The 16,607-nt window shown below is 36.5% G+C and overlaps 3 protein-coding genes across 5 annotated transcripts; 1 reads left to right on the forward strand and 2 right to left on the reverse strand.

Annotated features, from left to right (window-relative positions):
* The first annotated feature begins 22 nt into the window (after positions 1-22).
* Positions 23-10,321, forward strand: LOC123229478 (nucleobase-ascorbate transporter 3-like). Of its 2 annotated transcripts, none has more exons than XM_044655308.1 (15): positions 23-157; positions 250-447; positions 946-1,043; positions 1,134-1,310; positions 1,781-1,881; positions 2,016-2,091; positions 2,184-2,243; positions 2,324-2,508; positions 2,616-2,712; positions 2,956-3,042; positions 3,194-3,252; positions 3,759-3,850; positions 3,932-4,009; positions 4,107-4,267; positions 10,009-10,321. In XM_044655308.1, the coding sequence occupies exons 2-15, from the start codon at positions 297-299 to the stop codon at positions 10,225-10,227; spliced, it is 1,641 nt and encodes a 546-aa protein (XP_044511243.1). In that variant the 5' UTR covers positions 23-157; positions 250-296; the 3' UTR covers positions 10,228-10,321. The 2 variants fall into 2 exon arrangements, with proteins under 2 accessions (XP_044511243.1, XP_044511244.1); XM_044655309.1 differs by having other exon boundaries at positions 44-157; positions 253-447.
* LOC123229479 lies at positions 7,749-8,957 on the reverse strand. Of its 2 annotated transcripts, none has more exons than XM_044655310.1 (2): positions 8,328-8,957; positions 7,749-8,007 (listed from the first exon to the last, which is right to left on the reverse strand). In XM_044655310.1, the coding sequence occupies exons 1-2, from the start codon at positions 8,869-8,871 to the stop codon at positions 7,973-7,975; spliced, it is 579 nt and encodes a 192-aa protein (XP_044511245.1). In that variant the 5' UTR covers positions 8,872-8,957; the 3' UTR covers positions 7,749-7,972. The 2 variants fall into 2 exon arrangements, 1 of the variants encoding a protein (XP_044511245.1); XR_006504881.1 differs by having other exon boundaries at positions 8,205-8,362.
* A 1,673-nt stretch (positions 10,322-11,994) lies between the features above and the next one.
* LOC123229776 (probable disease resistance protein At4g33300) lies at positions 11,995-15,711 on the reverse strand. Its single transcript, XM_044655724.1, has 5 exons — positions 14,425-15,711; positions 13,898-14,289; positions 13,424-13,779; positions 13,137-13,342; positions 11,995-12,975 (listed from the first exon to the last, which is right to left on the reverse strand). Exons 1-5 carry the CDS (start codon positions 15,119-15,121, stop codon positions 12,143-12,145), a joined length of 2,484 nt encoding a protein of 827 aa, XP_044511659.1. The 5' UTR covers positions 15,122-15,711; the 3' UTR covers positions 11,995-12,142.
* Between the last annotated feature and the right edge of the window lie 896 nt (positions 15,712-16,607).

The following is a 16,607-nucleotide window of genomic DNA, read 5'->3' on the forward strand; positions in this document are numbered from 1 at the left end:
AAGAAAAAGAGGCCACGCGTTATTAAGATTTTATAATATGCTTCAATACGCGGCAATCTTATCGTAATCGCGACTCCCGACCTGTTTTGCTCTCTGCCAGAGGGAACTCCACTGAACTCGACTGTTTATATTATTATTTTCATTTTTCCTTTCTCTGGTAATTTTTTATAATTCCTTTCTAGGCATATAACAGAACTGCTTTAATCAATTCAAAAGCTCTATTTTTTTTTTTTATCCTGTAATTTGAAGAAGAAGAAGAAGAAGCAAACTAAGAAGAGAATTGGTAAGAAAGGAATATGGTCGAAACAGCGAACCCCGAGCGTACACCGCCAGCTCTACCGGCGCCACCACCACCTATACCTCTTGCACTTTCAAGGGGTCCCACTTGGACTCCGGCCGAGCAACTTCAGCAACTCCAGTACTGCATCCACTCCAATCCTTCTTGGGGTTAGTCTCTTTCTTTCTTTGTTTCTTTTTTTGATTATTTTCTTGGTCTGTGTAGGATACATACATACATACATACATGCATGCATACATACATATACATATACATACATATATATATGTGTGTGTGTGTGTGTGTGTGTGTATTCTATTTTATTGCAATTATTACTTTTAGTATTGTTCTTTCTGTTTATTCCAAAAGGAAAGCTGGGTGGTGTTTAGATTCTATATTAAAGTGAATTCTTTTAGTTTTTTAATATTTTTTTTTATAGTTTTGCTGCATGTCTACATCTATGTGATCGGCTTTAGAAGATAGCTGATCGTCAGTTTCTTTTTGCTTATTTATTATTATTATTTATGGATTCTTTTACTCAGTTTTGTTGATCAACATCTTTTGATCCTGCGATTTATTTATACTTTGTATTTGTCTAGTCTAGCTAAGCCTTTACCTAAAAAAGAACGCATCTTCAAATCTAGCTACTAATAAATTGTGTTTCACAGCCCAGGCAGTCTTACTGGCTTTCCAACACTATATTGTTATGCTTGGAACTACTGTCTTGATTGCCAGTACACTTGTGCCTTCGATGGGTGGGGATAATGTACGATTTCAGCCCACCAGCTCAGTTTCTTATAATAAATACACTGATTGATAAATCTCAATTTAAGAAAATTGGTGTTGATATGAACAGGGTGACAAAGCCCGAGTGATACAATCATTGCTGTTCATGTCAGGAGTGAATACGCTACTTCAAACACTTATTGGCACAAGGCTTCCCACGGTGATGGGTCCATCAGCTGCTTTCACCCTGCCAGTATTGTCAATTATCAATGATTACTCTGGTACTACATTCGCATCTGAGCAAGAGGTATGGAAAGTTCCTGTGAGATTCAATTGAAAAGTGGGGAAAAAACAAAATAGATTGGCTGTTAATGTGTGAGGTGTGTGTGCTGACTTTCTGTGTGAAGGACATCTGTAATGGTGTTGAAACATTAGTACACTTAAATTTATTTTCATGAAGTTAGTATCATTCATCTTTTAGTAAGCTTCTGCAACATACAATTTCTCTAGATTTTGATTGTAAGGATGCCTGTTTGAAGATTTTCAATTTTTTAAATGTTAGTACAAATACTACTGAATTATTTCTACAATTAATTCTCGAATAGTTCTAGGCTGGTAACATGCACTTGGAAAATACCTCATTCTTTCTCCCTTGACTTAAGTTTATCTATTTTTAGCGTATAAAATTACTTCTTGCCTTGTGATTGTCTACCTATATTACTCAGCAATCCTGCATACCGCACTGAATTCTCTGACTGTTATCATGGTTGCTTGCAGAGATTTCTCCATAACATGAGAACTATACAAGGATCATTAATTGTCTCTGCATTTGTCAACATCGTGCTTGGATATAGTCAGGCTTGGGGTAATTTAACAAGGTAATAGTGTCGAATTTTGAACTTAAATCTTGTCCCTTGCATTCTTTATGGTTATGGTCTGATACCTATTTGAGATAATTAATTGGGTCTCAGAATTGGTTTTTACTTGTCCTTTTTTTCTTTTGCTTCCCCAGATTATTTAGTCCCATTATCATTGTACCAGTGGTTTGTGTGGTTGGTCTTGGTCTGTTTGCAAGGGGCTTCCCACTGGTAATTGTTTAATCTGACCTTCCAATTTTAGGTGGCTCTGAAAAATTTATGCTAATGAAGACCTTTATTTTACGCTGCTATGTTCTATATAGCTTGGTAATTGCGTAGAAATTGGCCTGCCTATGCTGATTCTACTAGTTGTTGGCCAGCAGGTAATATAGCTTGTTCCTATTTCATACTAGTATTTTAATACTCTTTGTACATGTAAGAAACCTTGATGTGCTTGGTGCAGTATTTGAAGCGCATCCATCCAAAGACTGATTTCATAGTTGAAAGGTTTGCTTTGCTTTTCTGCATTGCAATTGTTTGGGCTTTTGCTGCTATCCTCACTGTTGCTGGTGCTTACAACAATGTCCCAGAGAAGACTAAAGTGAGTTGCCGGATAGATCGATCGTATCTTATGTCATCTGCTCCTTGGTATTTTCCTGATGATTTGATTTGACCTCTTGTTCATTTTAATTGGAAATTCGTTGAATGACATCATTTTATTTATGACACTTCTTTTGATATTATTTCTGAACTAGGATTAAGATTCCATACCCATTTCAGTGGGGTACTCCAATATTCAGAGCAAGCCATGTCTTTGGGATGATGGGGGCAGCACTTGTTTCATCCGCAGAGGTTCAATTACTAGTTTTTTAACATTCGACATACCTTGGATATTGACATTTAAATTTGTACTTTTACCTATTTTAAAATTTTGAACTATTGTAACTGGTAAAAATCCTTATGCCGTGGATGGTCTTCAATATATTTGTTCTCTAAATGGTATGCAGTCTAAGATATAGTCAGTTGCTTGTCTTGTTTGGTTGAAACGATAGAGAAATCTGGTATTTGAGATATTGCTTTTGTTTTTTGGTGCAGTCAACTGGAACATTTTTTGCAGCAGCACGGCTGGCAGGTGCTACTGCACCCCCAGCACATGTCCTCAGCCGAAGCATTGGCCTGCAGGTCCTGGCAAAGATTGTCTATGCTTTTTTTTTATACTTGGTTTCTTTATTTGATTCTTGATATATGTATTTTTAATTTCATATGTGATGAATTTCTATAGTTATTTTACCATTTAGATATTAAAAAATACAGTTGACTTTATCAATTGCAGGGTATTGGCATGCTGATTGAAGGGTTTTTTGGTTCTATTGTTGGTACTACTGCATCTGTGTAAGGAAGCAACACTTTATAACAGCTAAATATATGTGTTTCTCTCCAGTATGACTCAGATGTTGGCCTCTTACTATTTCATTTTCGTTGCATTTTTTAGGTTTTTGTTTTCATTTATAGTGTCACATATATTTTGGTGCAGATATGAAATGTCAAGACTTAATGAAGTCATATTGTCTCATAGGCTAGTAGCGATGACTGAAATCATCAAGTTAGTTTTGTGAAAAGAAACCTTCATTGCCACCATTTGAAAGGGCAATTGGTAGATTCTGTCTGAGTTTAGGCCTTGTATTTGATGCATACTTTTAGCAGGTTGTTACTTCTTATACCCAGTTCATGAAATATATTTCAAATTGTTTGTTTTGAATCTTTCGTATTTTGTTCTATAAGTAGGAAGCCAAGGCAAAATGTCTTGTAGAGAAGTGACTAAATGTGAAAATGAATTGACAAGCTGTTTCAAAACATATCAAAGATTCTTTTTAGTCACCATCAAAATGATGTTACAGGGAAAATGTTGGCCTTCTTGGACTGACACACATTGGCAGCAGAAGGGTGGTTCAGATTTCAACTGCTTTCATGATCTTTTTCTCGATATTTGGTTTGTCTTTTAACCCCTCATAAATTGTATTCAACTCTGCTTCACTTTTAATAATATTGTACTGACTGTTAAGTTTTTCAGGGAAATTTGGAGCGTTCTTTGCATCCATTCCTCTACCAATATTCGCAGCCATATACTGTGTTCTGTTAGGGATTGTTGGTGAGTGATAATGTTGTCAATATGGTGTTTCTTGGCTTTTAGTTGTTTCCTTTTTCTAATGGGAATTTGCTCATTGGATGCGTTTTCATTTCCGCAGCTGCTGTTGGGATTAGTTTCATTCAGTTTGCTAATAATAATTCCATGAGAAACATCTACGTTTTGGGTCTCTCTCTGTTCCTTGGCATATCCATTCCTCAATACTTTGTCTTGAACACCACTCCGGATGGTCAGGGACCAGTGAGAACAAACGGGGGATGGGTAAGTTCACTGGAAATCATGCTATACTTCTCAATTTTACCATATTTGTTTCCAGATATCATTAAATCCCTCCAAGTTTTTCGTCTATCACAAACCTTATCTATTCAAGTGTGAGATAGGAAGCAAAAGAATTTATGGTTGGGATGATAGACATGATACACTGATATAAAAAATAATAATAATAATAAGGAACCGGTGCATGACTGGGCACATGCATTTGGTAAATCATGCTTTGACATTATGAAACTTTCTGAAGTAATCTAGCATGAATGACTAGCACTTAAATCCATAGATATTAAAGAAATATGGAGAAGAAAAATATATTTCACATTTTTTCCTGTACAAAACTCACCAACATATAAACAACTAGTATTAGCCTATAATTAGAAAATATATCTCCTAACTTAATTAGAGAATCAATCTCCTACCTAGAATAGGAAACTTATAAATAATTAAAATCCCTAAACTTTAGGAAACAAAAACAAACAGAACTATGCTTTAGGAAATAACAGATTTCAATAGATTTCAACACCCCTCCTCAAGCTGGGCAGTAAATGTTAAGTATGCCAAGCTTGGAACACATATTTTCAAACTGAGATCTAGGTAACGTCTTGGTGAAGATGTCTGCTATTTGAGAATTGGTAGGAATATAGTTCAACTTGATAACTTTTTTTTTCAATCTTCTCCTTGATGAAATGCCGATCTATCTCCACATGCTTTTTTCGATCATGATGAACTGGATTTTTGGCTATGTTAATAGTTGCTTGATTATCACATAACAACTCTATAGGCATAACATTGGGAACCTTTAATTCTTCCAACAACCTTTGTAGCCATATTCCTTCACAAATTCCTTGAGCTAAAGCTCTGAATTCAGCTTTTGCACTACTGCGAGAAACTACTGATTGTTTCTTGCTAACTAGATTACCCCAAACAAAAAAACAATACCCAGAAGTAGACCTTCTATCAAGAGGTGATCCAGCCCAATCTGCATCTGTGTAAATGCTTACTTGCCTACATGCACTTTTCTTAAACCAAATGCCTCGACCTGGGGTCATTTTAAGATACCTGAGTATCATGTACACAGCTCCCATATGTTCCTCATTTGGGTTATTCATGAATTGGCTTACTGTATTAACAGCAAAGCCAATATCAGGCCTTGTATGAGAGAGATAGATAAGTTTCCCAACTAACCATTGATACCTTCCTTTGTCCACAGGAGGACTTCCCTCTAGTAATCCCAACTTTGTTGACGAATCCATGGGAGTTTCAGTTGGTTTACAGTTAACCATTCCAGTTTCCTTAAGCAAATCTAGGACATATTTGCATTGATTAATGCAAATGCCCTTCTTGGATCTTGCTACCTCCATACCTAGAAAATACTTTAGACAACCAAGGTCCTTGATTTCAAATTGTTTGCCCAAGAATATCTTCAACTTCTGAATTTCATCTTCACTATTGCTTGTGATGATGATATCGTCTACATAAACTATAAGAACGGTAATAAAGCCATTTGAAGTATGATTTACAAACGAAGAATGATCTGTTTGACACTGAAGATAGCCAAACCGTTTCACAGACTTTGTAAACCTTTCAAACCAGGCTCTTGGTGACTGCTTTAGCCCATACAAGGATTTCTTTAGTCTGCAAACTTTGTTCCCAAACTCTGCTTCTAAACCAGGTGGACTGTCCATGTATACTTGCTCCAACAAATCACCATTTAAGAATGCGTTTTTCACATCCATCTGATGTAGTTGCCAATCTAGATTCACTGCAATTGACAAAAGAACCCTGACTGTATTCAGCTTTGCAATTGGAGCAAACGTCTCTTCATAGTCTATTCCATACGATTGTGTGAAACCCTTTGCTACAAGTCTTGCCTTATAGCGTTCAACACTTCCATCTGCTTTATGTTTAACTACGAAGACCCATTTGCATCCTACTGTCCTTTTTCCTTCAGGTAGTACTGTTAATTCCCATGTTTGATTTTTTTGTAATGCCATGAGTTCTTCTTGAACAGCTTGTCTCCACTCAGGTATGCTCAAAGCCTTTTGAATAGTTGCTGAAACAGCAATATTAGAGATATTCATAGCAAATAATTTGTAATTAGGTGACAAACCTTCATATGACACATATTTGCTAAGAGGATACAATGGTCTCTCTCTACATTTTTTCATGGGTCTTCTTTGAGCAATTGGCAACTCATTTTCTAGCTGAACATACTCACTATCACTAGTTAGAATTTTTTCACTCTGATTGTCACACTCTTTTGTCTCAAAGGAAGGTTCATTTGAGGTAGAAAATGGAGTATTTGAGTGAACTTGGACATCTGATCCTGGTGAGAAATCATGAACCTGCTGAGTAACATCTGGATTAAATACAACTCTATCATGCTTTGGCTACCTTGAATACACACGAGTTGGCTTTTGGGACAGTGTTTTAGGTGACGTGTTTGATGAATTTTCCTGGACAGATTCTATTTCTTGGGGCAGTGCGTTGAACTGATCAGTACCATCATCAAGGTTTATGAATTCTGTGACTTCTTGGGAATTTACAGGACTAGAACAGTATTTTGGAGTTAGAGAAGGACTATTGAATGGGTTGTGAACTGGTTGAGTTGAATTATGACTTCGTGCTTTGTTATTAGAATTGGAAACTGGTGCAAAATCATTAAGAAACTGTAATTCACTTACCTTTTCCTCCTTGCTGAAAAAAGGTTGATTCTCAAAGAAAGTAACATCTATAGAGATAAAAAATTTCTTAGATGCTGGGTGATAACACTTGTAACCTTTCTGATTTGGGGAATAACCAAGAAACACACATTTAAAGGACCTAAGATCTAATTTACTATGATAAGGGGAATTATCATGCACAAACACTGTACACCTAAAGACTTTAAGAGGAATATTTGACAATATATGACTATAGGGATATGCAGTAAGTAAAATTTGAATAGGTGTGTGAAAGTGTAATACTCTAGATGGTTGTCTATTGATTAAATGGACTGCCGTAAGGACAGCATCCCCCTAAAACTTTTTAGGAACGTGCATAGTGAATAATAGTGATCTTGCAACTTCTAAAAGATGTCTATTTTTCCTCTCAGCCACACTATTTTGTTGTGGGGTATAAACACATGCAGTTTGGTGTATAATTCCCTCATTAAGACAGTAATCTACTAGAGATTTATTGACAAATTCTTTTCCATTATCAGTTCTTAAGATTTGCACCTTAGTTTGGAATTGTGTTTTAATCATGGAATTGAAATTTTTGAAGATATTGGCCACTTCTGATTTTTCTTTCATGAGAAATACCCAAGTAACTCGAGTATGATCATCAATGAATGAAATGAACCATTTAGCACCAGTCACAGTAAGAATTCTAGATAAGCCCTAAACATCACTATGAATAAGTGCAAAAGGCTTGGAAACATGGTAAATGCTAGGAGATAGAGAAGCACGAGTATGTTTAGATATCTCACAAATTTCACAAGAAAATTCACTAGGACTTTTATTAACAAATAAATCAGGAAAAAGTTTCTCTAAGTACAAGAAGTTTGGTTGGCCTAACCTGTAATGCCATAACATCACAGTACTTTCTTTATTTGAACTAGTCCTAGAGTGACTTTGAGTAACTACTTGCTTGGTGGAATGACATTGTGAATGGAAGGCAGATTCTACTTTTAGAATGTATAAACCAGATCGTAATTCAGCAGTTCCAATCATCCTCTTCGAGATCAAGTCCTGAAAAATACAATAGGTAGGGTAAAATGTAGTAAGGCAATTTTTGTCATAGGTAAGTTTGGAAACGGATAGCAAATTACAGTCTAAGTTTGGAACAAATAAAACTGATTGTAAGGTTAAAATTTTTGAGAGAATAACAGTACCATAACCTACCACCTTTGAGAATGTTCCATCTGCTACCTTAACATTAAAATTACCTTTGCATGGCTCAAATGTATTGAACACGTTAGGATCTCCTATCATATGGTCACTTGCCCCCGAATCTATAATCCAAGAACCTGATTTTTCATTTTTAAAACTCAAGGCACTGGAAAATGTACCTGACTGTACCATAGAACCAGTCCCAACAGGTGTTGATAAAAAGTGACCAAATAATTTTTGCAACTGCTCAATCTGTTCCTTGCTGAATAGATTTCCGTCACTATCACCAGTATTATTTCCACATGCAAAATATCCCTTCTTGGTCTGACTACGTGGCTTCCAATCTGCTGGCCTTCCATGAATTTCCCAGCAGGTTTCCTTGTAATGGCCTGGACGACGGCAATGATCACACCATGGTCGGCCTTTTCTGGTTTTACCATCAACAGGATTGTTTGAATTACCTCTGGCTGCAAGCGCTGATGCGTCTCCACTGGTTGGCATTGACTCAGACCTGAGCATTACCTTCTTTCGACTTTCTTCTCTGTGCACTTCAGAAACCACCTCTTGAATGGAGGGCAGTGGCTTAACACTCAATATTCTACCACGAACCTCATCCAGGTTATCATTCAAGCCGATAAGAAATTTAAAAATCCTCATCTCTTCCAGGTATAATTTGAAAACAGCTCCATCATCATTACACTCCCAGTTTAACTTGTTGAACATGTCTACTTGCTGCCAAAGGTGTGACAATTTATTGAAATACTCTATCACCGTTAGATCACCTTGCTTCACTTCATGTAAAACTCCTTCAATTTTAAACCTAACAGAAATATTATCCTTATTTGAGTAGGTTTCCTTCACAGCTTCCCAAACTTCATAGGCCGTTTCATATAATAGGAAATTTTCTCCAACCTCTAGTGTCAAGGAATTTATGAGCCAAGACATCACCTTGCTGTTATCAGCCTCCCAAATCTTGTACCCCTTGTCTTTCTTCTCTGGAATCTCCACATCTCCTATGATAAAATCAGCTTTACCTTTCCCTTTAATGTAAAGCATAACAGATTGTGACCAGGGCAAATAATTATGCCCATTTAACCTGTGGTTTGTGATGATTTGAGAACTTTGAGATGGATCGACGGTACTTCCTCCAAAGGATGAACCTTCAGAATTGACATTCAAAGCGATTCCAATTTTTGACATGTCTGAACCTGATGTATTGCCAGAAATGTAGTTTTTATCGGAGGAAGTAACAGACAGAGATAAGTATTGCCGGGAAAAACAATGATGAATATAGCCGGAGTTGGCTCTGATACCATAAAGAAATATGGAGAAGAAAAATATATTTCACATTTTTTCCTGTACAAAACTCACCAACATATATACAACTAATAGTAGCCTATAATTAGAAAATATATCTCCTAACTTAATTAGATAATCAATCTCTTACCTAGAATAGGAAACTTATAAATAAGTAAAATCCCTAAACTTTAGGAAACAAAAACATAACATAACTATACTTTAGGAAATAACAGATTTCAACAGATATTAAATTAGTTTTCATACTACAAGCTTTTGACTGATGGCACTGACTGAAAGGTGAAGAACCATTCTGATAAATTGCTAATTCTGTAAGAAGGCTTTTTTTTTGGCCTCCAATATTTAAAATATGGCATGAGGCATATTGTTAGCAAATGTCAGGGAATTGGCGTCTCTGTATTGACTTGCGCTGTTGAATGGTTCAAGTTATAAGATAATTAGCGACGTATTTTGTGCTAGTCATTAGTAGATTACTCACCTAGATATTTTTATGTATTAGAATTTTCTCATCTGTTAAGTACATATGGTTTATGGGTTTTGCAGTTTAATGACATATTGAACACAATCTTCTCGTCACCTCCAACTGTTGCAATTATCGTTGGGACGCTGGTTGATAACACACTTGAAGCAAGGGACACGGCCGTAGACAGAGGACTTCCTTGGTGGAAACCATTCCAGCACAGGGGGGGAGATGATAGAAATGAGGAGTTCTACAGTTACCCTCTCAGAATAAGTGAATATATTCCTACCAGATTTATGTGACTGCACTTAAATAAAATTAACTACTTGTATATTAATTATGATACTGTGATTAACTTTCATGTTTATATGCTTGTTGAGTTGAAAAAAATGGTTGTTGATATGAGGAAAAAAAGGGAAAATCTCCCATGTCCCAAAAGGTTTTTCCCAGTAGCCTTCTGAATCTGAGGGTCCTTTGGGCAGGAGAGTGTTTGGCCATCATAAGAATTGTAAGAAACATTTTGTTTCTTTTTTTTTTTTAAATTTTTTTGGTCATAAAAAGCCTTCTCACTATTTGGAAAACCTGAAAACAAATGCCCTTATCACCAATCTTAATTCCAATATTCGGAATCCTTCTGAATCTTTCTGAATGGTTGTTGATTTGAGAAAAAAAGGGAAAATCTCCCATGTCCCAAAAGGTTTTTCCCTGTAGCCTTCTGAATCTGAAGGTCCTTTAGGCAGGAGAGTGTTTGGCCATCATAAAAATTATAAGAAACATTTTGTTTGTTTTCATTTTTTTAATTTGTTTGGTCAAAAAAAACCGCACTCGAGTCATATTTTACTCATTTAGAGGTGGATTCAATCTCACTTAATATATACAACTCAACAACTATTATATTAAATAAATTAAGAATTTAATTATAAAATATTATAGAGATTTGAACTTGTGACATGTTCACGGTATTTTGTCGGTTGTTATGGGCAGCAGAAAACAAAATGTTTATTCAGAAGAAGATCAGAATTCAACTGTGTTACATGTAAAGCCGACGAAAGAAAATATTGATTCATAGCCTTCGTAAGGGACCCCATCTTCTTTTGTCGCCAATGTTTTTTCCTACTTTTCCATGGTATCAAACAGAATATTCCACAAACCCTGTTTTCAGATACATCCTTTTCAGCTTTTTCTTACCGAAATTTTCTGAATGATAAACACGGGACAACTTCAATTTGACTTTCTCCTCTTCTTTTAACTTAACTTATAGTAGATGACAAAGAAGAATTTAAACGAATCAAATTCGGACTTCTGGACTAGACCTAACTTTTGGAAAGAGCATCATTTTGGGTGGAGTGAGGTGATAAGGTGGGGACCTCCCTTCCAACCAATCTCTTCTTTAATGGGGTTGAGGAGACAATTTGGACCTCCATATGAGCTTCTACAATTTCGTGGAAGGAACATGCTCTGCTTTTCTTTATGAGAAAAACTATTTAATGGAAGGGAAGAGTACTATTATGGGTAGAAATAACATATAAATAATTATATATTATTATATAATTTAATAATTTTAAATTAAAAATAAAATAATATTTAATATAATTAATAGTATCATCGATCGATCAATAATTAAATTATTAAAAAATAATATTAAATTTTTTTATATAATTTATTATTAAATATATAATATGATTTACCCTAATAATTTATTATTTTATTATTAGAGTTATGAATCTCTCAAAGTCTAACATTCAATATGGTCTTCTTACGCTGGTTGGTTGTCCATCAAATCAGCGGGGAAAATTGACAATAACCCTTCTGCGGATATGATGAAAGCTTCTTGAATATAATGAAAAAAAAGAAGACATCTATCGGATTCAGCAGCATCAGCTCTCTTCTCACTACTTGGAAAACTGAAAACAAATGCCCTTATCACCAATCTTAATTCCAATATTCGTAATCCTGCCGACTGAGAAAACAATAACACGGAAATCCACCACAAGAAGATTTTGAAGTTAGAATCTCTTCCAACTTGGAGCTGTCCCACCCAGATTTGTCTTTTTAAAAGAAAATTCTAGTTACTAGATCAACTAACCGTGCTTCATTTCATTGTTAAACTAAATATTATTTATCAGAAGTTACAGTCATAAAAAGACAAAAGTAAAGTATACAGATGATATGAAAGCGCATGATTGAGAATCCCTAATCACATAACATTGCTACGGTTCATTCATTAAGCCAGTCCAGACTAAATTTTTTCTCAGGAACCTGAACATTAAGTCCTGGTATGGTCTTCTTCATATCCTTCCACAGGAAAGCAACATCATCATCACAAATTACTTGACGTAAAGCCTTCAATGAGGCAGCAGACTTAGGTAGACTCCCTATGTGTGAACACTCCCTCATGTCGATTTTTTCCAGCATTGCTAAATGACCAATCCCTTGAGGAAGACAAGTTAAGCTGACACATTGAGAAATGTTGAGGTATTTCAAGCAGACCAGCTCAGAAATCCCAGTTGGGAGAGTCTTAAGAACAAGGCTTGCATAGAGCCGCATAAATTGTAAAGATTTCAGCTTGCCAATGTCAGCTGGCAATTCGAGTAAACTGTGGCAGTTAGTGATACTTAAACTCCTGAGTGACTGCAATCGACAAATGCTGGGGGGCAGCTTTATTAGATCATGACAGTGATCGATTGTGAACTCCAAGAGATGAGGGAACATCTTCGGCAGGTCTATCATTGGCTGATCAAGAAGGCCATTAATTTTGCAGAGAACTAAAGATAGTTTCCGCAAATTTCTTAGGCAAATAGTTGCCTCTGCTAATTGAGAAATTGAAAGTCTTTCAAGCCAAAGGCTTCTAAGGGTAGCTAAATTCGAACAAACTGCAAAGTTGCCAAGGGTAGCAGGGGAGGAACTATGGTTTATCATTGTTAGCGCCCTAAGCTTTTTCATGCTCCTGATGAAGGAAGGCAAGAAGTACTCCTTGGAAGAGAAGTTGAGGAGTAGCACTTCTGTCTTGGGGAATTCCATGCCAAGCCAATCCATTTTTCTCATTTCTCCTGCTTTGTAAAATTGTTAACACCTGAGCTAGTTTCAAGGGTACATTACCGTAGAATCAATCAAGATATATTATACTGTTACCTTTACATTTTTTATTGGATGACCATCAAACTAATAGCATTTTAGTTGAAACACAATCTAGAAAGAGAGGCAGTTATACCTGTATGAATGGAAACAATCCAAGCATTGAATGGCACATTGACATTCCGCTCCCATTCTTTTGGAAGCTCTGCGTCTCTTCTAGGCATAAGTAATCGCTTGCGGTCATTTATCTTGTCCCGATCATTCAAATGGAGAGCAAGATCTCTAAGAACGTCATGTTGAGTGACATACATCTCATAGTAAGCACTATACATGTCTATAGCTCTGTTAAATTGAGCACGTTAAGGCACCAAAGCTCAGAAAACAACAACACTAAAGTAATTCATAGAATCCTTAAAAAAATACCTTGAATCTTTAACTAGGCTGAGAAGGTTTCTATCACAAAGCTCCATAATGATGGCAAAAGCATCGTCCTCATCAATGTCATGGATCTCAACCCAGGTATTGATAAGCACCTCCATTGGAATCTTTCTGTCTTCAGGAAAGGATCCCAAATCCAGGAAGCATTCCTTAACCTTCTCTGACAAGTCTTCAACACTTATGGCCATCCGATAAAGCAAGTTGATTTCATGAGACTCGCAAATAGGCTGTCCTCGTGATAACCTTTTTTGGGCACTTGCCCAATATTTTTCAGGCCGATCTTTCAGTGATGCTCCAATAACTTTAAGAGCCAGAGGCAGCCCTCCACACTCTTTTACAATCTGTTGCATAAATTTTTTCATAAGCATCAGCCATAGAACAAAGGCAACAAAAGAAACCAGCTATCAAATTCAAGGTTGTATCATTCAGTTTCCTGATAACTGGATGGTTCAATACTACCTCCTTGACCAAGTTCTCATTTGCAGCTGGAGGAATGGTCTTTTGTCCAAAAGCAGCGTGGCAGAACAAGGATATTGATTCATCTTCTCTCAACAACTCTACTTCATAGACAGCATCGAGAGCCGTTGAAAACTTGGTACGGGAAACCACAAGTGTTTTGCAACCAGGAAGCCTACAAGTAAGCTGTTGAAGCACTGCTAATGACCACACATCATCTAACACCACCAAACAACGAGATCCTACATTCCAAGGTACTTGTAGATTCCATGGAGGAACTAAAACATTTGATTCAACATCACATCCAGATACGAAAGACCAAACCTTTGTCTTCAACAGCTCCACATTTGGAGATTTTGATACAGTAAGGAACAAAATTCTGTTGTTGAAGTAGCCTGAAAATGGAAATAACAAACAAGGTCAATGTAATTTTCTTAAGAGAAAATGCCTCCTTAAAGGGAAATTGCATAGAAAATCAAAGCATCTTAAAAGAATCATGATATTGCGTTTAAGAAGAAAAGGGAATTTACTCGTGACTTGAAAATCTCTGCAGACCTCAGTAGCAAGAGTGGTCTTCCCAGAGCCACCAATGCCCAAAATCCCTACAACGCTCCAATCCTCCCGTCCAATTATCATTTCCTTCACTTTCTTTTTCCCTAAAGCAATTCCCACGCCTATAAAATTCCCAAAATTACCCTCCTCAGCTCTCTTCTCTTCCATTTCCACTTTAATCATGGCGTGCTCAACCCACCCTCCAGCTGCCACACCAGTTTTCATCGACTCAAGTCGCTGTTCAATCCTTCTTGTCGAACGCTCCAGCCGATCAAACCTCTCCGTCGTTTGATAGCTGGCGCGATGAACATCAGCCAAGACATGTGCTTGTATGATGCCGAAGAAGAATCCTGAAATTTTCTTCTCCAATTTATCCATCTTCCGAGCCAATTGCACGTTCTTGTACGCATTCCAACGGTTTGCTTTCAGAACCTCTTTACAGAGGTCTAAACCATCTCGAAGAGTCTTGGACAGGCCGTCGAGCTGTGCCTGGCGAAAACTAGGAAGTTCAACGCCAGAGCATTTGATTTCTTGGATGATAGGGAGGAGTTCATCTATGGTTTCTTTGAGCTGATCCGCACTGGATTTACAGAAAAAGGCTTGTCGAGATATTGTTCTGAGCTGGTCTAAGAGTTCGTTTGCGATCTCGCCCACGAAAAACTCTGCTCTGGCCATGGTGGTGACTGACTGTGGTGTTCTTCTGATATGAAGGGGACGTGGCCGGCCACAAAACAAAATGGAATTGATACAATGCCCTAGAGAATTGAGAAGATTGAACTGGATGCTAGAAGTTGGCTTCTGATCAGTGCTTCGTTTTCAGTAAGACCGTGGTGGGTTACGGAGATCTTGTAAAGAAAGAAAGCCGAATAACTGTTTCCCACCCGAACTTTTATGAAGAAGATCGAAAAGGTTTTTTTCCCCTTCTCTTCTTCATTTCTTCCCCTTTTCTCCTTCTGTACAATCTCTTTGTGTTTCTGGACACAAACTCAACCAGCAAAAACTAAAACGAGTTCTGAAGAAGAAGCAGATATTTTCATCATTTCCGGCGCGAGGCGGCTGTTCTTTCTACAAGGAACCAACGACGCTGAATAAGTAAAATCTCAGATACACCCACTCTTACATAAAACCTGTCATAAAACTACAAAAAAATGAACGCCTTTATTATTCGATGAATTGATTGGAGGCCACACATACACTTTTAACCATCCCCTTTACTCGATCTTCCACTTCGACTATGTTATCCTCTAGAATATTGAAATTTGGCACCTACATGAAAATGAAACAAAGCAATCTAACTAAATTCCTATCTTTTTTAATGTTCAAACGACACCGTCTACTAAACCTGTGCACACCGTTTTGACTTCTGTTCATACTGTATGAACAACACAGAACGTGATTTAAAAATTGAGTATCTTAGTCCAATGGACGTAATCACAACCGTAACATCTTTTATTTAATATCTCTATTATTGTTATAAGGGAAAAGGATTATTTTCCACCCAAATTTTAGGTCATTTTCAACCTTCCACCCAAATTGTTTTGGCCTCTAATTTATCAAGATGAAACTTTTGCGCAGATTATATTGAGAAAGACAAAAAAGTATTGAATTAGAATATTATTTGAAAAAGATTTAAAATTGATCAACCATTAAAGATGCAAAGCAAAGAGCAAAATTGAGAAAATAGGATTTTGATTCCTATAAAATTGATCAACCTTTGAAGAAGCAAAATTACCTTTCCATATTTTTTGCACTATGGACAATTAAGTGTAGACAATAAAGAGGTGATTCGATACTACCTTCTTACGCTAGCAGACAACCTCATGACTTTTAGCTGTGACATATGAGGCATCCTAGTCTGGAACTTAATGGCGAATTCCATAAGGCAGACTATCAAGAAGAAATATGAAGAGGTATCTCACACTCATCCGTCAAATGGAAGGATTCCCCTAACATTGCATTACATCTTAATAAGATTCCTTTTAGTGTTTTAAGTAATCATTCCCTATTATTGTAATTATTTTTAGTGATCTTTTGATGTATATGTTATTTTGACTAACAACACTGTATTTTCCTTTATAAGTGTTGATATACGAGACACGAAATAATCTACAAAGTTTGATAAATTTGGTTTGGATTGGGGAAGGTCTTTTATATGTTGAAT

Source organism: Mangifera indica, chromosome 11 (assembly GCF_011075055.1).
Source record: "Mangifera indica cultivar Alphonso chromosome 11, CATAS_Mindica_2.1, whole genome shotgun sequence".
Taxonomy (NCBI): Eukaryota; Viridiplantae; Streptophyta; class Magnoliopsida; order Sapindales; family Anacardiaceae; genus Mangifera; species Mangifera indica.